General features: G+C 61.7%; 7 protein-coding genes across 7 annotated transcripts; 4 read left to right on the plus strand and 3 right to left on the minus strand.

Moving 5' to 3' along the window:
- Positions 1 to 79: 79 nt before the first annotated feature.
- On the minus strand, positions 80 to 2541 carry COLE_04515 (uncharacterized protein; the record flags this gene model as incomplete). Its single annotated transcript, XM_018427014.2, has 3 exons — positions 80 to 314; positions 361 to 2211; positions 2246 to 2541. The coding sequence occupies 3 exons, from the start codon at positions 2539 to 2541 to the stop codon at positions 80 to 82; spliced, it is 2382 nt and encodes a 793-aa protein (XP_018275433.1).
- A 789-nt stretch (positions 2542 to 3330) lies between these two features.
- Positions 3331 to 6290, plus strand: COLE_04516 (uncharacterized protein; the record flags this gene model as incomplete). The annotated part of the gene is made up of 2 exons (XM_018427015.2): positions 3331 to 3398; positions 3440 to 6290. The coding sequence occupies 2 exons, from the start codon at positions 3331 to 3333 to the stop codon at positions 6288 to 6290; spliced, it is 2919 nt and encodes a 972-aa protein (XP_018275434.1).
- Positions 6291 to 7014: 724 nt separating this feature from the next.
- On the plus strand, positions 7015 to 9389 carry COLE_04517 (uncharacterized protein; the record flags this gene model as incomplete). The annotated part of the gene is made up of 3 exons (XM_018427016.1): positions 7015 to 7668; positions 7747 to 8334; positions 8367 to 9389. 3 exons carry the CDS (start codon positions 7015 to 7017, stop codon positions 9387 to 9389), a joined length of 2265 nt encoding a protein of 754 aa, XP_018275435.1.
- A 7386-nt stretch (positions 9390 to 16775) lies between these two features.
- COLE_04518 (uncharacterized protein) lies at positions 16776 to 18272 on the plus strand (the record flags this gene model as incomplete). Its single annotated transcript, XM_018424477.2, has 2 exons — positions 16776 to 17588; positions 17625 to 18272. 2 exons carry the CDS (start codon positions 16776 to 16778, stop codon positions 18270 to 18272), a joined length of 1461 nt encoding a protein of 486 aa, XP_018275437.1.
- Positions 18273 to 18942: 670 nt separating this feature from the next.
- On the plus strand, positions 18943 to 20218 carry COLE_04519 (uncharacterized protein; the record flags this gene model as incomplete). The annotated part of the gene is made up of 5 exons (XM_018424478.2): positions 18943 to 19098; positions 19213 to 19487; positions 19573 to 19772; positions 19817 to 19939; positions 19971 to 20218. The coding sequence occupies 5 exons, from the start codon at positions 18943 to 18945 to the stop codon at positions 20216 to 20218; spliced, it is 1002 nt and encodes a 333-aa protein (XP_018275438.1).
- A 193-nt stretch (positions 20219 to 20411) lies between these two features.
- On the minus strand, positions 20412 to 21044 carry COLE_04520 (uncharacterized protein; the record flags this gene model as incomplete). The annotated part of the gene is made up of 1 exon (XM_018425620.1): positions 20412 to 21044. The coding sequence occupies one exon, from the start codon at positions 21042 to 21044 to the stop codon at positions 20412 to 20414; it is 633 nt and encodes a 210-aa protein (XP_018275439.1).
- Positions 21045 to 21219: 175 nt separating this feature from the next.
- Positions 21220 to 22434, minus strand: COLE_04521 (uncharacterized protein; the record flags this gene model as incomplete). Its single annotated transcript, XM_018421022.2, has 5 exons — positions 21220 to 21395; positions 21428 to 21801; positions 21858 to 22162; positions 22195 to 22320; positions 22381 to 22434. The coding sequence occupies 5 exons, from the start codon at positions 22432 to 22434 to the stop codon at positions 21220 to 21222; spliced, it is 1035 nt and encodes a 344-aa protein (XP_018275440.1).
- Positions 22435 to 22832: the final 398 nt, after the last annotated feature.

A 22832-nucleotide genomic window follows, 5' to 3' on the forward strand; every position in this document is an offset into this window, starting at 1 on the left:
TGGACTTGCACTCTCCTGCGCCTCGACAACATGATCACTGGGTCAAGATCATCTACATGCATCTAGCGCACTGCGCGTTTTACTGCGTCTTCCTCGCCCGCGGCTTGGGCCTGCTCCCCTTTTGGAACGCTGTCGCTTCCTGCAGCGTGCGTCCGAAGGGGTCTTCCTTCTTCACAGCGTAGATGCGCACAATCCAGTTCTCCGACGTGAACGCCTCCTCGATGACGTTCAAGTCTTCGTGGCTGCCGTGCGCGGGGATCACCTGGTGCCGCACGCGGTCCTGCGCAGGGTGGCCGCCGTACAGCTCCGGGAAGCTGGGGTCAGCGGGGAACTGCATTGTCTTGCTCGTGCTCTACTCACCGGTGGTAGCACATCTTGTACATGAGCGAGTTGCGCATCGCCGGCGACGCCCGGTCGTCCACAGCGTATTCTCCCCGAGGCGTGAAGTAGTTGGGCTCGTGCACCTCGTCGGGCCACTCGCCCTGGGCGATGCGCACCATCCACAGGAACTTGTTGATGTCGTCACCAGAGTAGCCCAGCAGTCCACCAAAGATGACCAGCACGTAGTCAACATCGTGCTTGCGCAGAATAGGGTACGCAATCTCCTCGGACGAGGCCATGGCCTTGCCGACAGTGGCAATGTGCGTGTTGTTCCAGGTGTTGTTGTCCACGAGTGTAACGCGGTCGGCCATGCCGGCGATTTGGTAGCCGTAGTCCCACCATGACGCGATGACTGTATCCTTGTCCGTGTTCTGGCGGAGCCAGTAATATGCCTCGCGGAAGTCGTCAATGATGTTCTGCGACCCGTCGGGGTTGCGCGAGGACAGCACTACCGATGGCGACGAGTACGCCGACGATGTCACGTACGTGCAGTGGTGGACGAACATGATGAGGAGCAGGCCGATGACGGCGACCACGGAGATGCGCGAGTCAAGGTGGAAAATACCCTGCGAGCGCTTGCCCGACAGCAGACCAGAGAGTTCAAATGTTTGAGCCGACTGCTGCTGCACGTTTGCGGCCTTCTTTGCAGCCTTCTTGGATTTGGGTGCCTCGTCCTCCACGACGGTGGGAAGCACCGGGTCCATGAAGGCGTGGAGGAGGCGAGAGAGGGCAATGGCCGCCGACACGCACACAATCGGAGTGAGCACAAGCATGAGGCGGACCATGACGCCGGAGAAGTAGGAGGCGAAGAAGGCGTAGACAATGACGAAGACGTGCTCGTCGCGGAGCTCCTTGAAGACCCAGAAGAGACCAGCAGGGAAGAGCCAGATAAGCATCTGCAGGTCAAAGAAGTACGCGGGCCATGCGGTTGGCTGGTGCTCCGACACCGACGCAATGATAGGCATGTGCACCTTGGCGTATCCAGTGTCCCACAGCGAGTAGAAGCGGCCAGTCCAGGGGGCAATCCAGCCAGAGAAGGTGAGGGCGACGAGGACGACGAACGCCACAATAGCGACGAGGGCGACGAAAGCGCGCAAAAGAAGCTCGAACTGCTTTCCGGGAACGAGCTTGCGTACCGTCTCGACAAAAGCAATGAGCTGGAGGAGGCCAAAGATGCCGAGAGCGGCCATACCCTCGGACGTGCGGATGGGCAGGAACTCGACAAAGGGGACCTGCATCGACGCGACTGTGCCGAGGACGTACCACGAAGTGTAAGCAACGTAGACGCGGTTGTTGTAGCGACCCATGAGGACGAGCACGAAGACGTGCAGGGGAATCATGTTGGTGATGAAGACGTAGCCACCCCACGCAGCCACCATCCAGCCGTAGAACAGGGCGCAAACGGTGCCCCAGAGAGCCGAACCAGTCTTGAGCGCCTTGATCCAGAAGTAGAAAATGGCCATAAGAAGGAAAATGGCGATGGCCTCATTGTCGTATGAGCCAGCGACCGAACGCGAGATGTAGCCCGGAACGATGCCGATGAACGCCGCAGCGAGCAGGCCAGTCGAGGGCGCAGCCATCTCGGTCGTGAAGCCGTACGTCGCAAGAGCAGTGAGGCCCGAGAACGCCGGGGCAATCATCACGCACACATTGCGGATGTCGACCGGCATGTTAATCTTGTGAAGGAAGGTCCAAATGAGGCCGGAAGTGACCATCAGACCGGGGTACACGGTGCCGCCGACAGTGCGGCCAAGTGGGTACCAAGCTGTGGGGTCGAACCAGTTCCAGAACTCGTAGAAGCCCTCGTTGACGAGCACCTTCGTCGCGCGGCTGCTGTCAGTACACGTGTTTAGACAAAACGGACTAGTTGAACCAGGGGTCAAACTCATGGATGACACTCTCGAAACGGATGACAGCGAACAGACGGCTCGCAACGGCGGCACCCGTGATGAACGCCAGAATCACAAAGCGCAACAGACTCTGCGTGTTGTCAATGGTGCTCGTAGGAATGTCGGGGAGGGGCCACGCAGTCTTGGGCGGAAGGACGACCTCTACGTCGGCGATCGATGCGACGGGGGCCGCCGGGGCAGGCACAGCCTGCACGGGGGGCGGGGCTGGGGGAGGCGCTGCGGCGCCGGAGGCCGCCTTTTTTGAAGGCATGGCTCCGAAGGTGGAAGGAGTGTGGGGAGTGAGGAGAGGGGGGGGGAGGTGGTGGTGGGAGGGATGGAGATGTGACGAGGTGGACGTGAGCAAGTGACATCCACCTCCGCCAGCGTGGAGACACGCGTCTGAGCCTAGCACGTGACCTCGCGTGGATGTCGCGTGGTGAGAGCCTGATAAACCGAGGTACGCTATTAGGACCCGAATGCTAATTCGAGTTGTAATAGGAGAGACCGCGTCGACAATTGTGGAGTCGGCGGAATCAAATGAGGATTTCGGTTGGAAGAGTGGATGCCCCGGTGACGTCGTTGAGAGTTCACTGCCCTGAGCGAGTGGGGGCCTGGGGGCCGGAGGGACGCAAAGTCAGGCCCGAGCGCTTGGCCGTCGCGAGTTGGCCGAAGGGGCCGGGGCAAGGCGTAGAGGCCAAGGGGGGCGGCGACCGAATCAATCGGCGTCATGACCCGTCGTTTATCCACAGTCGTCGTCGTCGCATCCCCTCTCCTCATCATCTTACACATCCCGCAACTACTAGCTCCAACTCGTTCTCCCTCTCTCTTCTCTGTCTCTCTCTCTTTCTCTCTCATTCATTCTCGCCCCCTCTCTTTCCTCCTCACTCCCTTCTTCGCACTTAAAGTATCCACCACGGAGCGGCTTGCCATCAACAACACTTGATCCACCTGCACAAATTCCCCGCGGCCCTCGTCACTCCGCGCCACTCGACATCCATCTTCCGCGACTTGGCCTGACACAACTACCAAACGCTCTCCTTAGAAAGCATCGCACGCCGAGATGGACCACCTCCGACCCGGCCACGGGGCGCACCGGTCTTCATCAGACCGCTTGCTCAGCAACTACCTGTGCGTTCTCCATGCTTATGCCTGCTGACCTCCGCCCGCAGTGAGTCACAGAAGCTGTTCACCACCTCGCTTTTAGCCTTGCTCTCGCAGTCGCACTCGTCCACTTCCTCCCTCCTCGCCTATGTCACCTCGTCTCCGGGCGTTCTCCTCTCCGTGCGCCGCGCAGTGCGCCATTCGGCTTTCGAGGGCCCGCTCTCGCCCTCCATGCTTGAGAATCCCGAAGCACATATGCTGGGCGCAGAACATGAGCCCCCAACTCCTGGGTGGGCAGGCTACATTCGCGGCCTCGACGACTTCCGCAAGGACCTCAAGCAGATCCACCTGCTCGAAGAGGAGATGACGCGAGTCAAGCGCGACAAGGAGATTCTCGTCAGCCGCCTCATCAGGCAAACCAAGACGCGGCCGACAAAGTCAGACCTCAAGGAGATGGCAAAGCACCTCAGCGCCGAGCAGATGCGCGAGTACGAGACCATGTCGTCGCGCGCCTCGAGCCTCTCGCTGGCGTCGGACATGACGGGTGTGACAGCTGGACCAGGGGGCAAGGAGAGCCGCCGTGCGACCAAGCTCAAGGAGGCGCAGGCCGAGCTTCTCGGGTGCGAGGAGCACTTGCGAGCGCTCGAGGTGAAGATCGAGGACGAACGTAACAACGTCATGTACCGCGGCCTCGAAGAACGTTTCCGCGCCATGGAGATTGTGTCTCAGATGTGGCTCAACCAGGCGCGTCAGGGCCTCGAGGACCTCGAGAAGCTGCCGGGGCGCGCGAACGGTGTCGCCAACGCGAACAACTTCGAACTCGAGTCCAACGGGTCCCTGGCTCCGTCGCAGTCTGCGTCGCAGGTGGGTTACGACGAGTCTGGCCAGTCACTGGGCCCTGCGGCCAATGTCTCACCTCGCCGACAGATGCAGCAGCGCCACATGCAGCCGATGGTCGGTCCGGGTAGCATAACATCGGTGCGGGAGGAGAACGAGGGCAGCTCGGATGACGAACCAGGGCAGGGCACGCTGGTCATGCACGAGAATGTCCGCCGGCCAGCATCGCAGAGCCAGCCCCTCGCCTCCGCCCCTCCGATGAGGGACTTCAACCCACCGGGGGGACGGCGAGCGACATCCGAGCTTGGGCAGCCGTCGCGGTACGCACGCCAGCAGTCTCCGCCGCTGCGGCGCGCCATGTCAAGCGAAATGGTGCGCCCGCACCGTGCCGGTTCTGACTCGTCGTCGGAGCGGACAGTGACGAAGCGCAAGGGCTTCTTCGCTTCAATCGCGAGGTTCTTCAAGGGCTCAAAGCATCACGATCACAGTCGTCGTCATGGGCGCTCTACGTCGGGGAGTGCCTGGGGCAAGGACGCGCGCCCTGCGCAGCAGTACGGCAGACGCGTTCGCTCCGACTCGAGCTCGGACGAGGACAACATGGGAAACCTCGTCAGCGTGTCCAACTCGATGAGAGGCGGTGGCAGCGCGAATTTTGCGGGATGGAATGCCGCTGATGTCGGCAAGGTCCCGATGAAGTCGGCATCAGTGAAGCGGACGTCGAGCACACCGCGTGCCCGTCCTGCCTCTGCTGCTGCGCATTCCTCGCCGAGAGCTGCCGCCGCCTCCAAGGCGAGCACGGTCACTCCACGCCCACGACCGGCCTCGGCGGCAGGCCGCGCGCAGACTACAGCAACGTCTACCACTGTCACGCGCTCTAACACAGTCAAGTCAGCTCCCGGCGGAACGAAGCGCGCCTCGACCATAACTGCCCGCTCGCGTTCGACACAACCTGGCCAGTCCATCATGTCCATCGTCGACGCCCCACCGCCCGCCATGCCCGATGTGCCCAAGGCACCCCAGTCCCAGCAGGGTCCGATGGAGCTCGTCAAGGCGCCGGGATCATCACTTGCTCCTGGCCTCGTCCTCCCGTCCCAGGTCATGCACCACCCGCGGCCGAGCACGCAGCACCGCGCCGAGGATGACGAGCTTGGCCCCAACGATTCGATCTCGCGTGCCAACTCGACCAAGAAGAAGCCGGCGCGCCCGCCCAAGTCGGTTGAGCGCCGCAAGTCGCTGTCGGATAAGAAAGAAACGTCTGAGAAACCTGTGCTTCGGGAGAAGGAGCAGAAGCGCTCTGTCTCGCCTCTCCCGCCGTCCAAGATGCGCTCGCCGCCGCTGAAGAGCGCGCTGCGCCCGACATCGCCTTCGTCATACCCCTCGCAGCCGCTCGGCCCGCCGCCCGAAATCACGACGCTCTACGATGTGCATGCTCCTGGCCCTGTACAGCTTCCGCCTGACCCCGAGCCAGAGCGTGCCCCGTCGACGCGCAGCAGCCGGCGGATGGGGTCTACGGACGAGGCGTCGATCTACGAGTCGGCGAATGAGGACGCAGCGACGCCCCGCGCCTCTATGACTCTGGATGATAGCAGCGACGATGAGAGTGTTGACGCAGGCGCGTTCCAGATAATCAATAACGAGCGCATCAACCCGGAAGACAAGGACAAGTCCAACGCGCCCCTTCCTCCACTGCCCGAGGACGGGCTGCAGCGTCGCAAGAGCGTAAGACTTGAGGTGCCCGACCGCGAGAACGTGGCCGAGTACTACCAAGCCGAGGCGGAGCGCGAGGCCGAAGAGCGGAACGTGGCGCACGAGCGCGAGCTCGAGAAGGAGCGTGCGCGGATGTACCTCGTGGCTGCGAACGCTAATGCGTCGGACGACTCGCTGCCAACGCAGCGCAGCACCTGGGACACGCGGATTGGGCGGATGCGCGACGACACGAGTGACGACGACGACGATGACCCGCGCTATGTCAAGGCGCGCAGGAGCCTTATGTCGCACACGGGCGACTTCAAGGCTAAGAAGGACAAGAAGCGCCTCAGCACCAAGAGTACGGGGAGCAAGCGCAGGAGCTGGCGGTCTTAGATGTCGATTATACACATGTAGAATAATAATGTGCATGTACATGCAGCAGCGCAACAAAGTGGGGGCGTGAGTGAATAGCGAGGTGGCCGCAGATCATCCATCAGCAACTGAGGACGCTCTGAACGCCATCACAAGGTAGTCGTCTCGCCACGATTGCCACGCTCACCCATGACATTATCACCGATCCGAGCAACCAAGATTGCAGGAACGAACAGAAGCGTCCGCGCGGATCGGGGCGACGGCAGAACCAGGGCGATCGCACAGACCTATTGTCGTCACATCGTCATCCTCGCCGCCTTTGTCGATTTGTCTGTACTTTCACTTTGCTTTCGCCACACTTGCCATCTTACGTGGCGCCAGCACGAGGATTCCGAGCCCGACGCCCACCCCTGGAACTGTGATGCACTGAAACGTCCCCGAGCCGGCGGCACTGTGGCGCGGCGGTGACATGCCACTGTGCGTGGTGGACAATAGCCATTGCCGCCAACTGACCAAGGCGACTCTTTGTCGCTTCTCTGACCTACTCTGACTCTTCCATCTAACCACGTCCGAGACCCATCGCCGACGAAGGCAGCGACAGCGAGAGACTCTCCGTAAATCGCCCGATCTCCATCACACAACTCCATCGTAGCTCTTAGCCGCACCCATCGCTCGCCTACATCACTTTTCTTCCCCCCTTTCCCTCCCCCCTTTCCCTCCCTCCCTCCCCATCCACGCCACTGCCATGACTCCAAAGCGCAACCTCAATCCCTTCACACGCCCGCCACTCATCACGGTGCCAGCGGTCGACGGCGCCGCCCACGACGTCGACGTCCTCTCCCCGCCCGCCATCCACAGTCAGCACGCGAGCGTGATCTTCAGTGCGCCAGGCATACCGCAGCCCTCCAGAGCCCCTGGCCTGCCAACGGACCCCTTCACACCAGACACACCCACGCGCCCGACGTCTGCCGGCTCCCTCAGCGCCTCGGACCCCTCGGCGCCACTGCCGGCCGACTTCCCCGCGCCGCCGACGCACGCGCCTCGCGGCACCCACAAGCCTTTGGCATTCGTCGACGTCGAGACGCTCCGCGATAGCCAGTACTCGAGCGAGGGCTCGGACCGCAGCCCCAGTCCGCGGGTGTACGAACCCAGTGCGGAGGAAGTTGCACAATTCGCTGTGCTGACGCGCGCGAGTTTGGTGTCGGGCAGCGTAGCGGACCGCCGCTCAGTTGCCTCGGACGAGGAGAAGCACACTGTGCTGGACAAAGGCAAGGGCCGCGCATGCGACAATGACGACGACGAACATGACCATCACCGCCACGCGCACGCGTTCTACCCCATCAACATTGACGAGTGGGCGCACTCGCCGCCCCTCTCGCCCGGATACGCCGCAGACCGGGTGAGGCGGAGACGCTCGGCGCGGCCCTCGTCGTTCTCGCACCCGTCACCCCATCCCTCGCCCCAACTCTCACCCCAGCCCTCGCCGCCGCGCGACGGCTTCACCATCACGCCCGGCTTTGGTGCGCACTGCACAGACCCGAGCTTGACAGTGTCGTTGGCGCGTTCCGACTCGTCTAAGTCGGCGGGTCTGCCACGCGCCACATCCCGCCGAGCGCCGCCACCGCCTCTCAAACTCGAGAGGAGCAACAGCTCGCTCGCGCTCGAGAAGCTCGCGCCGCGCAACTCACAGGACAGCATGTGCGTCGAGATCGAGAAGCACCGGCCCGCACATGTCGGTCCTGAATGGGACGACTCTGCGTCTGCGTCGGAGACACCCCCGCTCTTCAACGTCTCGCTTACACCGTTCGCGAGTAAGGAGGCCTCGCACTCGACCTCGAACTCGGGGAAGCGCAAATCGGGTCTCGTGGGCATCCTCAAGACGAAGCGGGCGAGCATGCGTGAACAAAAGCGGGTGCGCGTAGCTTCGCCCAAGATGGCGGCGTGGTCGAGCTCGCTCCATTCGCCGCAGGCAAGACAACGGTCACCAGGAAAGACGGAGTACAATATCGGGATGTACCAGCCGCCGAAAGCGCGGCGGGGCTGGCGCGCCCGCATCCGGCCAAGCGTGAGTTATTGCGGCGGGCGAGCTAACGGCAGTGGGTTGTCGGGGCGGTCTTGCTCATAATTATCATCGTCGCGATCGTCGTCCCGTTCAAAGTCAAGCGCTCGCCTGATGCCGCCGACGCGCCGGGTGCACCCTCCAATGTCCCGCCCAACGGGTCTATCTCGGACCAAGCGCAGCCGGACGAGTGCCTCCGCCCCTTCATGGACCCCGGGTACGGCCTTGGCATCTTGTACACGTGCGACGCGTGCGTCGCGAGCCTCGCAGACCGGCCTAATGACTTCCTTTCGGACGGCGCGCCGACAGGAGTCGGCGCTATGCGCCAGTACTGCGCGCTCATGGACGTTCTGTTCACGTCGAGCGTGCAGAGGCTGCACACGGGCAAGTGGGGCGCGGACATGGCGCCCTGCGACGGGTGGCAGGGCGTGCAGTGCGACCGGCGGGGACGCATCACCGCCGTCGAGCTCGTATATCCTGGCGTGCCGGCCGAGGTGCCCCCGTCATTCACTGACCTCGTCGCGCTGCGCACCCTCCGCATCGTGGGGGACGGCAAGCGCCCCTCCTCCCTCCTCCCGCCAGGCATCACGTCGCTGCCGAACCTCACCACCCTCGATTTCCAGTATACGAACCTCGGCGGCGCAGTCGCCAACCTCTCATCAACGATGCGCAACCTCACGCTTGTGTCCAACCCCGCTCTGCGCGCACCCAGCGACTTCAGCACTATTCCGCTCGAGTCGCTCGTCCTCGCAGACCAGAATGTCACCGCCTTGCCCGCGCTCCCGTCCTCGCTCAAGTTCCTCGACCTCAGCCACAACGCGCTCAAGGGCAACCTCAACCCGCTCCTCGCGCTGCCTTACCTCCGCAGCCTGTATCTCCAGCACAACGACCTGGAGCGCTTCATCCCCCCACCGCGCGCGCCGCTCCAGGCCCTCAACCTGGCAGGCAATCCGCGGCTCGTCGGCGGCTTGTGGAAAGGGACGTGTGAAGGGCTGCGGGCGTGTGATGCACGCGGGACGGCCATGAACAGGAACTGCACACGGTGCTATTATGAGGAGTAGGTATAGAAGAGATAGCGAGATAGTTAGGCGTGGTAGAACGCATGGCATGTACTGGCTGCCCGCGAAGTTCGGAGAAGTTGACTGAGTTGGGCATCGTAAAGCACGTGAGCGGCGAACGCCTCGGACCTGACGCCGTCGGAACTGACCCGCCCTACGTCAGTTGCCTGCGATTCTGCACTTGTCAACACCCCACCAACCCATTCCATCCATCGCTAATTCTTGTTGCGCGTCGCTTGTCATCCGCCACTTGAACTGCACGATATCCTTGTCTGCGCGCACCCACGTGCTGGACCCTACGAACGGATCATCGCACGGACCGCCGCGCCCCTCCCCTGCCCCGTGCCCCCGTGCCCCTGCGCCCCCCTCCACCTTTCAGCATGTCTTCAAAAGACTGGGCCGACGACGTCGACGACGATTTTGACGAGAGCTCTGACGACCTTCGCAAGCGGCTTGGCGGTATGGGTAAGTCGGAAGTTGGTGAGTGTGAGGAGAGAAAGAGAGAGAGGGGGAAGGGGGAGTGCGTCTGGTGCCCAAAGGCAGAAGGCTGGCGGCCTGGCGGATGGAGCGGAATGACCGTCGTGCCCGGCAATCGGACGAGCTTGATGGGCGTCCGCGAAGTGCCCGTCTCCAACGGCAAGGGGAGATTGGCGAGGGGATGGGGGGATGAGAGAGAGAGAGCAGAACTGCGGTGTGAACAAGAAGAGGAGGGTGACGGTGCGCATCGCGAGCGACACACCTTCCTCTCCGCGCACTCGAGCTCGCACCTACCCCGGCATCCCCCCTCCACTCGTCTCTTCTTTCTCTCATCTCTCAAGTTTCCATCTCTCCATCTCTCCATTGCTCTTCATCCACCTCCGCGCCTCCATCAACCTCGCGACCTCAGTTGTTGACATCTAGCTTCTGACACCTCCAACGCACAACCAGCAGGTACGTCTCATCGCTTTATCTCACCTGGTCACCCTCGCCACTCACTTTCAATCACTGACGACGAGCGCCGCTAACAGCAGCCCGCGAGTCCTCTCCAGGAGTCGCCTCACTCGCCTCGCGCATCGGCGGCCTCTCCACCGACTCCCCGTCTGCCCCCAAGGAGCGCCCCAAACCTAACACTGCCAACCCACTCTTCGGCAAGGCTCTCGCTGGTGTCAAGGACCGCGCATCGTCCTCGACTCCCTCTACAGCTGCTGCCTCAGACAAGGCAGACGCAAAGCCTGCTTTAGCAGACCCTCCCCAGCCCGAGGCCGAGGCCAAGAACGACGAAAGCAAGACAGTGATGGACGACGGTGAGCCACACACACACGCTGAGTCACTGTGCGAGGGCGCGCATCACGATTGGCACTGCCTGACCTTTCTCGGTTGACTCAGCCCACGACGCAAGGAGGCGCTGACCCCAGGTTGGGGCAACCCCACAGAGACGGGCGGCGCTGATTCGGGCGGCGCGGAGGAGGATGTGACGGGCCTCATTTCAAATGACTTCCAGGTCGAGGTCAAGCTTGCCGACCAGCAGGCAGACCCAAACTCGCCCCTTTACTCGGCCAAGACGTTCGAGGAGCTCCCGCTGTAAGCCCCCAGATGTGTTCATCAACTAATCTCAGCCATCCCGACTTGCTCAAAGGGATCTACGCATCCGGGTTCAAGAAGCCCTCCAAGATCCAGGAGAACGCCCTCCCCCTTCTACTGGCCAACCCGGCCACCAACTTGATCGGCCAGTCCCAGTCGGGGACTGGCAAGACCGCCGCATTTTCTTTGAATATGCTCTCGCGTGTCGACCCTGCGATTACATCGCCCCAGGCCATCTGCCTTGCCCCATCTCGCGAACTCGCGCGCCAGATCAAGGTTGTCATCGACACTCTGGGTCAGTTCACGTCCATCAAGACCTTCCTCGCCGTCCCAAAGTCTTGGCGTCGCGGCATTCGCATCACCGATCACATCCTCGTCGGCACTCCGGGCACGCTCGTCGACATGCTTGGCTCACGCGTCTTCGACCCAAAAATGATTCGTGTCTTTGTTCTTGACGAGGCGGACGAGATGATTCAGCTGCAGGGCCTTGGCGATCAGACCTTCCGCATCAAAAAGTGAGTCACCAATAGTCCTCATCATCTGACACTCCAGGGTGCTGCCGCCTGAGATTCAGAACGTGCTGTTCTCTGCTACTTTCCCCGAGGAAGTGCAGGAGTTTGCGCAGCTCTTTGCGCCAAACGCGAACCAGATCTACCTGCGGAAGGAGGATATTACTGTTGACGCCATCACCCAGCTCAAGCTAGAGTGCGAGAACGAGTCGGCCAAGTTTGACGCTCTTTCTGCGCTCTACGACGTTATGTCCATCGGACAGAGTATTGTCTTCTGCAAGCGGAAGGCCTCAGCGGACGAAATCACCAGCCGCCTCGTCTCGGAGGGTCACTCTGTGGCGTCCCTCCATGGCGACAAGTTGCACGATGAGCGTGACAAGGTGCTCGATGGATTCCGCGACGGCAAGACGAAGGTGCTCATCACCACCAACGTTGTTGCGCGCGGGATCGACATCCAGCAGGTTAACATGGTCGTGAACTATGACGTGCCCGACATGGGGCCTGAAGGCAACTGGGAGCCGGACATCGAGACTTATATCCATCGTATTGGTAAGCCTACCTTGCTCGACTGGTATGAGAGTTGGCTTTGCTGACTCCAGGCCGTACGGGTCGTTTTGGCCGCAAAGGGCTTGCGGTGACATTCATTCACGACGACCGTTCTCGTAGAGACGTGGAGACGATTCAGTCGAGACTTGGCAAGCCCATGAAGCGTATTCGTGTGGACAAGGACCTCGACGCGCTCGAGCAGGTGCGTGTGCCCTCAGTCTCCGCTAACTATCAGGCTCTCAAGGCAGCCACCAAGTCGGCTGCGTCGAGTTGAGCTCGTTTTCAGCACGTCGTAGGGATGGTTCTCGCGGATCAACTCTACCTGATCATAGATCTGACTTCCTGGTCATCTACGCGTTTGTGTCGCGCGTCCTGTTCTATAGTATGCTGCCGTATGGAACGTTCACTGCTATAGGAAGATTGCGGAGGCAAATGGGTCTCAACTGATCAGATGACTTGCTGAATGGGATGGACCGTATCGCATCGTTGGACTTGTTTCTCCGACTGATTCCTTGTCCAACGTCCTCCGGCTTCGCTCGCGCTCGCACGCTCGCAACGCCTCGTATATGTCTGCCGGGCAGGTCGTTGTTCTTTGAGCTCTTTAGCCCTAGCCCTACAGAGGTGCAAACGAGGTACGAGGGTGCGACGGAACGGTTGGGGCATACCATTTGTTCCCTCAGCCGGCGCGTGCACATTACCCTCGCACCTTACTCGTAGGGCACTTCGTATGCCTCGTGTACTCGGTTCACCTCGCGCATAGCCTTCTAGCCTGCAGCCTGGGCACCTGCCGCGACACCGCTGACAGTTCCTGCGGCCTGTGGCCTGCGGCTCAGCCAGGGACCATGGCAACCATGGGTGCCCTCGCTGACCAGCTCATGCTGACCCCTGCTCGCGACTCGCACCTCGCGTGTCTCTCACATGTCCTCGCTCATGACACGCGTCCGTTCACGCCCAGATCCGCGAGGCCTGGATGTGCTCGGGGGGCAGGCTACTGGCACAAATCAGCTATACAGCTACGGGTACGGGTAGGCGGTATACGCGGATACGGCAAGGTACGACGGGGCGATCTCCACGCCTCACGATCTCCACCGCGCATTTCGTCCGACATGCCCGACTGGCCGACTATGGCCCATGGTCCATGGCCGTCCATGATGATCGTCAAACAGAACATCGACTGCGACCGGGCAGCTCGGGCAGTGCACCGATCACCTCGGAGGCCGGGGAGCGATCCGCATCCGCCGATCTCGCTTTGGCGATCAGGCGATCAGGCGATCATGGATGCGCGGATGATTGGGAGCTTGCGTCCGTGATGACGCGGATGTTCCGAGTTGTGTTTCGCGTGCTTGGCATTCAGAGGATCAGAGGATGTATCTGCGGCGAAAGCCATGCTGCGGAGCGAGGCGCACTGACGACAGGCCGGCAGGGTCGCAGGAGGAGTGTTTGGCCAGCTTCCAGCTTCCGGCTGCCAGAGAGCAAACTGTGAATTGCCGCCGTCGCGCGTCGCGCACACGCCTCGGACATACCATGGCAGCGTGCTGCTGGCATATATTCAGATGCCGCTAGCGCCCTTACGCCCCCTCGGGCTTTGCCTCCTTGATCCTTGATCCTCGAGGCAGCGGGCCGTGGGGCCGTGGGGCCGTGAGGGCGAGCGGACTGGCAGGTGACAGATGGCAGGTGACATGCTGACGCTGAAATTTTTACTGCAAACGTCGACCGAGTACGCTGACAGCTGACAGCCTCCAGTGGCCAGAGGATGACAGAAGGAATGTGAGACACGAGACGCCAACTCTTACAGGTCACAAGAAGGGCCCGAGCCATCGAGATCCGAGCGTCGACGTCGACCATGATGCCTGGTCCACAGCCCACGGACAGCAGATGACTTTCAGCGCCGTCACCTGCATCATAAGATCACCTGATGGCTTGAGTCGGCCAAGACTGGGCTGATGATGGCCGAAGGCTGCAGGTCTGAGCGCGATCTAAATGTGTGTGGCAGAGAGCTCCTGAAGAATCACTGCGCCCGGCGTGACTACGCGCTGGAGCGGTGCGCGTGCGCGGAGCGCGTCGCCGAAGAAGAGCAGAGTGGATGCGAGGATGTGAAGACTTGCATTGACCCCGCGCCGCAATACGCCGCCATATGCCGCCATATTGCCGTGTGCAGCTCTTCACCACATGCGGTTGCGGCGAGGTCTCATGTGCCAGGCGCCGCTCAAGTGGTGCGAGCGACGCCGGGGGCGCAGCAACCGGCACATGACATGTGCACATGTGGTGCTGTACACGCTCTGCACACCAGCACTTACCTGCTCCTCACCGCTCACAATCTTGACGTGCATATAACCCGCTACTCAGTGCTTTGCCCTAGCTGCTCTAACCGTCCAAGTTGATCTCCGCTCTGTCGCTTTTACTTGAGCGCACCACTGACGCGTCACACTCGGGCTCTTCGTTCACAATTGCGCGATCACGACGATCACCGCCACGAGATCGACCTCAAAGAATGGAAAACATCACGAGCGAGCCACCTTCCCCCTCGCGTCCTGTTCATTCCTCTTGGCCATCCTCTTGTCCTTCTAAATACCCCCTCGCCCGCTTCCATCCATTTCTTTCCTCATCTTCCACCTCCCTCACCTCCCTCCCTTCCTACGCGGCTTCAACCTCGGCGGCATCGGTCTCGACTCTCCCTCTCTCCCCCATCTCTTCTCGCTCTCCCCTCACATCCACGTCGAGCCTCCCTCTCTCTTCTCCACCGTCTTCTTCTCACGGCAAGTTGGCCTCGCTCACCCGCGCCACGTCCATACCCATCAGGCGTCTGCGGTACCGGCACGCGCCCCGGCTTTCTGCCTCATCCTCGTCGTCGTCGCCCCCGCCGCTTCCTCCCACTCCACCTCACAACTCATCCTGCTACCCCGTCTCCCACAGGATGTCGCCTACCTCTCCTCCCCCACTAGGTCCACGCGAGGCTGCACTTGCCCAAGTCCTCTCTCGCGGCGACCTGAGCGACTCGCTGGCTGCCCTGGACGAATACGCATGGCGCTCACTTCTCTCGGGTCTTCGCGTGCGCGAGTACTGCGCGGCCGCGAGCCACGCCGTCCGCAATGTAAGTGCATGCGCCTGATGACTCACCTCCCTCAATCATTTTGAGGGTTGAGTGCGCACGAGGAACGAAAGAACCGAGAGCCGCGCACTGACACTTGATCTTTCCCTTCGACGCCTCCTTGCGTTCACGTTCTCAAACTCAAACTTTACACGCGCCACGCACGCCTGCGCCCCTCCGACCTCGGACCTACTATCATGGTATCTACAGGCACCTTCTACTGGCATTCGCTTCGCCCTTGTTCACTCGTCGACACGCCTTCTGTTTCCGTTTGCCCTGCCTGCCGGCGCACCTGCTCCGCCGGCCCCAAGCAGCTTCATCCCGCCACACGCATTCCCGCACCTCACCCGCCGTCAGCTTGTGGAGGCATTTGTGCGGCTCACCCGCGAAAATCGTGCCCCTGGCGTGGTTGAGGCGTGCGTGCATGAGTTGGCGCTCGAGTACGTTGGTCGTCGCTGGCGCGCTGAGGGCGGTGTCATCGAATCCATCGCCCGCAAACTCGCCGAGGTGGAACTGGAGGTGAGTATCAGGGAATCTTGTGAATCGCTCTAAACCCAGGTGATCCAAACCGAACCATTCGCGTCCACCACCGTAGCAGCCGCGCTCAGCGAATTCCGCTTCCAGCTCGGCCTTGTCAACGTCGTGCACCTCATCGGCCGTCTGGGGCAACAGGGGACAACTCGATCGACAGCGGATGCGACTCAACTTCTGTGCGCGTGGGCGGTGCGTCGTTTAAACACGGGCCTGGACCCACAGTCGGTGGCCGACAATCTCGCGGCGATGCGGGAGCGGCTTCCAGTTCCCGCCGGTGATGTCCTCCCAGACGTGCTCTGCCACTTTTGTCTCGACGACCGGCCAACGCATTCTCACATAACGGCTGCGGACGATGGTCGCACCCGTGCTCGGACGCTGTCTCGTTTATCCCTTCGCTCAGCCAAACGACGCACGTTGCCTATCCCTCAATGGCTCTCTCCGCGCCCTACCCCGATCCTCAAACTTCCCCCGTTTGAGATCGAGCGCCGCCCCTCGTTACCGGCCTTGCTCCTCCCCTCGACCCCACCTCGGTCACACAATGCCGAGACGACTTCGCGCTTTGGTACGCCTACGAGCGACACATCGTCACCTTGCTCTACCCCAGGAGCTTTCGAGACGACCGTATTCTCAATCGCTTCACTGCCACACTTCCCCACGCGCCAGTCTTCCCCTCTCTCTCCGTCTTCGTCCGCCGACATCAACTCGCTCGGTCTCTGCGGCTGGGACCATGACCGTATTGCCCTCGTCGATCAGCTCCTTCCTCTACGATACCGTCTGGGTCCCGATGCCGATAGCTGGTACCTCGGTACTGGGCGCGACAAGGCCGCTGACTTCCTCATCAGCGTCGAGGCGACTGGAGAGGCCGACCCCGAAGTCATCGCCCAACTGCGCTACGCTTTCGGCCTATCCGTCGTGGTCATCCCTGTGGCTCGTACACCGTCTCCTCCGGCCAGCATGGAGCTCCATCAGCGCGATGTGTCCTTTGACCTTGAGCAATACCTCGACGACATCAACCCCCTTGGAGAGGACGGCAAGTCCACGCCTGGCACCTCCCCTTGCAGGTCCGTCTCGAGCACCTCCCCGATCATCGACATGTACAGTGGGAAGTCGACACCTGGTCTGTCGCCGCTTTCAAAGTCGTCTTCTCAAAGCATGCCTCTTGTTGAGCTGTATACCACCGGGTCATCAATCTCGACCCTCAGCAGCGTGCTCACCTCGGATTCGACTGCTACAGTGACTTCGTTGAGTGACAGCATCTCGGTGAGCGCCTTCTCCATCCACGAAGCTAGGCGTGAGGTCCCCAAGTCGGCCAAGGCCACGTCCTATCGTATCCCGGACCGGACCGTTGTCGAAGCGATCGACGATGCAGACTTCCCTGCCCTTCTGCCGCCACTCTCTTATCCACGGCACGCCAAGTCAATGCCGAACGTCAACGACTCCTACACACGCATGCCCAACAGAAAGCGGCGTCCTCGCTCCACGAAAGACTTCCGACTTCTCCCCGCGTTCGAACTCGAGGCACAACGGATGGAGGTTGAGCACCGAAGTGTGAGCGACAGCGGACACGCCCGGCTGGAGCGCTCGTCTACCTTGGTCAAGGGGTACACTTTCCCGCCCCGGCCGGCGCAACCAGACAGCCCCGCTTTCGACGGGCTGTCGCCTCGGCGCCCTTCCGTTGATGACGGAGACCGCTCTCGCAGGCAAAAGTTCCGCCAGTGCGTGATCGTCGACGGCGAGCGCGTTTCGCCTCCCACCTCCCCCAAGGAAGCCCCTCAGGATATCACTGCTCTCGGCGCCATCCTCGCATTGTTCCAACCGGGTTCGGACAGCGGGACTGATGCTGTCGAGCGAGCTCTGCTCAAAGCTGTCAAGAATGAAGAGCAGCGGCTCGAGGCCATGGGTGAGATGTTTGACGCGGAAGCGCGCGCGCGGCTGGCGTGGCTGCTTGAGCAGGTGGGGCAGGAGGTATGTCTCCGGTATCGGAATACGACTGACTTTCAGCTCTCCCGCCCTGACCTTGTTTGCGCTGTCGACCGCGTGCTGTACACAATCTCGTCGCCTACTCGGCCACTGGGTCGAAGCCCATCGACGTACAAGGTGTCTACTCCTCGCAACCGGCTGTCGCATCAGCACCGGCCATCTGTCAGCTCGAAGCCTCTCAGCATTGTTGTGCCTCCAAGGGAGCACGCCGGCATCGAGCTGGAGGTCGGTTCCCCCGCCATGCACCCAGCCACAATACGCACCTATGGCCTCTGTCCAGGTTCCAGCAGCCCGCCCATCAGCGAGAGCGACGAGGATTCACTCGAGTTTGACGCTACACCAACTGTGACAGACTATGCGTTCCATACTCCGCCACTGCGCATCTGTCGCAATCTTCAAGGTCAGTCGCCGCTACTTCACCGCCGCTCGGCGCTCCGCCACCGCAACAGGCACAGTCCGTCCACTTCCACGCCCTCGCCGACCAACACTCCTTCAACAAGTCCCAACACGACTCCAACGGCCTCACCATCGCCGCTGTCCACCCCAATAATCTACCAGTCATCTCGCACATACACGACGAGTAGTTTGAGCCCGCTCATACATGCCGAGGCGGCGCTCAAACAACCACCCCTTTCGCCGCCGGCTTCACGCTTGGTACACGCACTATAGTTTCCCAGGACATTCACGAACTACTCCTGCTTCAAATACACGCTGTTGGTTTTCCACACTCGCTCGCGATCTACGCCATCGCATCTACGATACAGTTTCCTGCCAGCATCGCGACTTGCAGCATCTGGTCAAAACACACGCTGTCCGGCGCTGCCGCCGCATGCCCTGCTTCTGGTTGAAAATCTCTGCCTTATCACAGTGCCTATAGTTTTTCTACTTTGTGTTTCTTGACACACCCACTATAGTTGATAGATCGTTTCGTGCATTCATCTCGTATTATGCCATGAAACAAGAACATGGTTGTGACATGAAATGGGGTGGGCCGTGGTTGCCGGTGCGGGGGTGGGGGTGCGGCAGTGACATCTCTGGTGATGGCGATCACGCCGATATCAGCTGATCTCAGCCACCGACCTCTTCCGCATCGCACCTCCACTCATCACCGTCCGTCTCACTCCACCGCTCTACTCTGAGTCGCCCATCTCACCCGCTCCGCTCCTCTGCGTTTCAGGAGTCACTGGAGGCCCGCGAAAGTCGATAACCCGGCCGAGACGCGTAACCGACGGGCGAGCGGCCCGGGCCGGCTGCCCATTTCGCGATCCGCAATGTACCACGGTTTCTGAGAGTGACGCTCTCCATCCACCTTGTTCATCTCCACGCCCACGACAGCACGATGAGCCGCGACGTCGTTCCAGAAGCCGTACTGGACGACATGGGCGAGAGCGTCGCGCCAGCACCGAAGCAGCACTCGCCGTTCGTCGGCTTCGCAGCCGGCATCCTCTCGGGCTGGACCAAGTTGATAGTGGGGCATCCATTCGACACGATCAAGGTAGGTGCTTCCGTGCTCTTCTTCGTCTCCCTCCACCCTCCCGTACTGCTCTACGCCTCCGTTCTCATTCTTCTTCCCGAGCCGCGAGGCCCCGCCGCTCACCGCTCACCCCAGACCCGATTACAATGCGCCCCGCCGGGAACTTTCAACGGCGCATGGGACTGCCTCGTCAAGACAGTGACGAAAGAGGGCCCGCGGGCAGTGTACAAGGGCGCATCTGTCCCCGCCATCAGCTGGGGTATCACCGACTCGATCCTCATGGGCTCGCTGCACAACTATCGCGCATACCTGAAGGACGCGGGGCTGAGCGAGCCCACACCCGACGGCGAGGGGCGGCGGCTCACCCTCCTCGGGCATAGTATTGCAGGCCTGTTCGCGGGATGGACGAAGTGAGTGCGCGACCAAGATGGCATGAGATGGAGGCCGCCCCCGATCGGCGCCGCTGCGAGCTCCGCTCCACACCGCTAACCCCAGCGCATCGATTGCACACCCCACCGAAACGATCAAGTGCAAGCTCCAGCTGCAGCTCGTGCAGCCTGAGCATGTGCCGCGGCAGTATTCTGGCCCGATTGATGTCGTGCGGCAAACATGTGCGGCACAGGGCCCGCTGGGCATGTGGCGCGGCCTCGGCGCGAGTTTCATGTACCGTTCGTGCTTCGCGGCCATGTTTGGAGGTCAGTACAGTGGCGGAGAGCACAAGCGGAAGCGCTGACATCAGGCTTCGAGATCTTCAACCGCTTCTTCAACAGCTGGAAGGGGACGTCGTGGGAGATGTCGCCTGGCGCGGCCAACTTCTTCGCGGGCGGCATGGCGAGCAACCTCTACTGGTTCTCGGCATTGCGTGAGTGCGCGCACCAACGGTCTGACGGCAGCAATGGACAATGTGAAGAACCGCATCATGTGCGACTCGCCCACCGCGCCGCGCTACAAGGGCGTGTTCGACGCGTACCGCCAGACATGGCGGGAGACGTTCGACCCCGCCAAGGGGCTCGGAGCGAACAGCGTCGCGCGCGTGCGCAACTTCTACAGGGGGTTCGTGCCCGTCGTGCTGCGCGCGTTCCCGACGAACGCCGCCGCGCTCGCGGTGTGGGAGGCTACGATGCGCTGGGCCACGAGGTAGTCGTTGTACTGTATCACTGTATATTTACGCATCTTGCACACTTGCTAATGTTCTACTGATGCCAGCAGCATGGTGCTGACGTCTACTGTGGGCAACACTTACACACAGCTAATCAGCTGGTCTCGGCTGCGGCTGCAGCTGGTGGAGGGAGGGGTGTGGTTGTTTGTTACGAGAAGCTTGCCTTGCCGGGCATTTAGAGGGCGGTGATTGCTCTCGAAGCGACAAACCGCTCCTTTCGCACAGAAGAGGAGGAAGGGTTGAGGTCGCGATACACGAGCTTGGGGCGCAAGGCGCGCGCTCGCGCGGCCTGGCGGAGCATGGCAGGCATCGTGGGGCGCTGCTGTACCCTCTCATTCTCCTTATTGTCATGCGCAGCCGCTCCCGTGCTCCTGCACGCGTGGGTGCTCGTGCCCGACGTGGCCGCACATGCGATTGTGCCGTCGGCCTCGGTAATGGGAGCGAGGGGGGGACGCCACTTGCTTTTGTCACGGCGCTGTTTGGGCAAACCGCGCGGGCGGGCGCGTTTGCGCATAATGGGAGACGCGAGGAGCTCGGGCTGTGGCGGGCGACGGGAGGTGCGCTTGGGGCGGGTGCCGAGCGGCGACGATGGAGGCGAATGGGCGTCGCCGGGCGAGGGTGGCGAGATTATGATGGTTGGGGGAGCGGGCAAGGTGGGATCATGTGGCTTGGCTGCGTTTGCAGACGCAAACATCCCCTTCACGACCGAGAGGATGGCCGTGCGATGAGCAAGGGCGGTGAATGCCACCGACACGACTGTGAGGCAGAGGACGCGCGGGATGCTCGCGAAGAGACCTTTGCCGGGCATAGTTGCAGGAGCGTGGGAGGAGGAGTGTGTAAACAAACCCGAGATGTCAACAATATCAATACTTTTAGCTGTCATGGTTAGTGGCAAAAGTGCCCACAAAACTGTGTTGTTTACGGCGCGTTTAGCCCACACACGTCCCACCCACGCCACGTCCCATACATGTCATCACATCTGTCTACTTGTGTGGAAAGTACGAGCTGTACGCATTGAGCGCCGGCTGCCCGCCCAGGTGGACGTAAAGCACATTGCTTCCCTCTGCGATCGCGCCCTCCCTGACTAGCGCCATCATGCCTGCCATGCTCTTGCCCTCGTACACCGGATCGGTGATCATAGCGTCCGTCTGCGCCGCGACTGGGGTCAGCCCCCCCTGCGTGTCAACTCACACTTGATGGCGTCGAGCGTCGTCTCGTCCGGAATCCCGTATATGCCGGCATGGAAGCGCTCGTCGAGCACGACCGCGTCGTCGGGTATCTCTAGGGCGGGATCGAGCGCGGCGGCAGTCGCGCGCGCGATGCGCGCTACTTGCGCTTTGGTTTGCGCCGGCTTCCCGCTCGCGTCGATGCCAATTATGCGCCGCCCTTTGCCCTCGGCCACGGCGCCGACGATCAGCCCCGCGTGCGAACTGCCCGTCACGGAGCACACGACGAGGGTGTCGAAGAACACGCCGAGGGCCTTCTCCTGCTCCGCCAGCTCGACGACGAGGTTCGTGAACCCCATTCCCCCGAGAGGGTGGTCGGACGCACCCGCGGGGATGTAGCTGGGGTCAGCGTCAACCTTGTATCCAACCGCTCTGGAGGGCGGTACTGTACTCACTAGGGCTTGCCGCCCCGCGCTTCAATGTCCGCAAACGCCTGCTTTGTCGCCTGCTTATGCTCGATCCCAAAGTCCTCGTCGTTGAGGCGCACGTCGCCGCCCATAATCCGCGATAAGAGGATGTTGCCCACCTCGGCATACAGCGGCGGATCGATCGGCACCCACTTCTCCTGCACCGTGACGGCGCGCATACCGCTCGCCGCCGCGACGGCCGTCACCGCGCGCGTGTGGTTGCTCTGCACGCCGCCAACGGAGACGAGGGTGTCGCACCCTTGCGCGCGCGCGTCCGCGACGAGGTATTCGAGCTGGTGTGAGTTTGGCAGGGAGGGAGGCATACCTTCCGGACCTTGTTGCCGCCGTAAGCAAGGCCAGAGTTGCAGTCCTCGCGCTTGGCGTAGATCTTCACTTTGCCGCCGAGTGCCGCCGTCATCTTCGGGAGGAACTGGACGGGCGAGGGCCCGAACTGGTATCAGCGGGGTGGTGCGAGGTCGGGAAATGGTAGACGTCAGAGAAAATCACTCACGAGGAACGACTCTTTCGGCAGCGACGCAAGCTTGTCTTTGTATACCTTCGACATGGCTGTTGATGTGGGGAAACAGCGGTGGGCACCTCTTTATAAGCCCAGTCTGGAGGCTAGCAGGAAGGCCAGCGCAGACCGACGCAGTCAACATCGGCCTTCAAGCGAGTTCGGGAGGCGAAGCGAGTGGTCGTGCGGGCAGCGCTTGCCCGCAAATTGCCCGAGGATTGCACGCGCGCTGCCCACTCGGCGATCTGTGCTGCACGCGGCGTATCTCGTCTCCGCACTTGAGCGCTGCGGGATGCGGTGGTTGCCTGATCGCCTGCGCTGCAGGGGGCCGTGCGGAGGCGAGCTACCCACGTTCGGTCGCTCACTGGCATGAGGTCCGGCCCGATCGGGTTGCATTCGGATCTCGCAACTCGTCACATGTCCTCCCCACCTCAATAGTCGACAGCTCG

This window comes from Cutaneotrichosporon oleaginosum (assembly GCF_008065305.1).
Source record: "Cutaneotrichosporon oleaginosum strain ATCC 20508 chromosome Unknown ATCC20508_contig04, whole genome shotgun sequence".
Lineage (NCBI taxonomy): Eukaryota > Fungi > Basidiomycota > Tremellomycetes > Trichosporonales > Trichosporonaceae > Cutaneotrichosporon > Cutaneotrichosporon oleaginosum.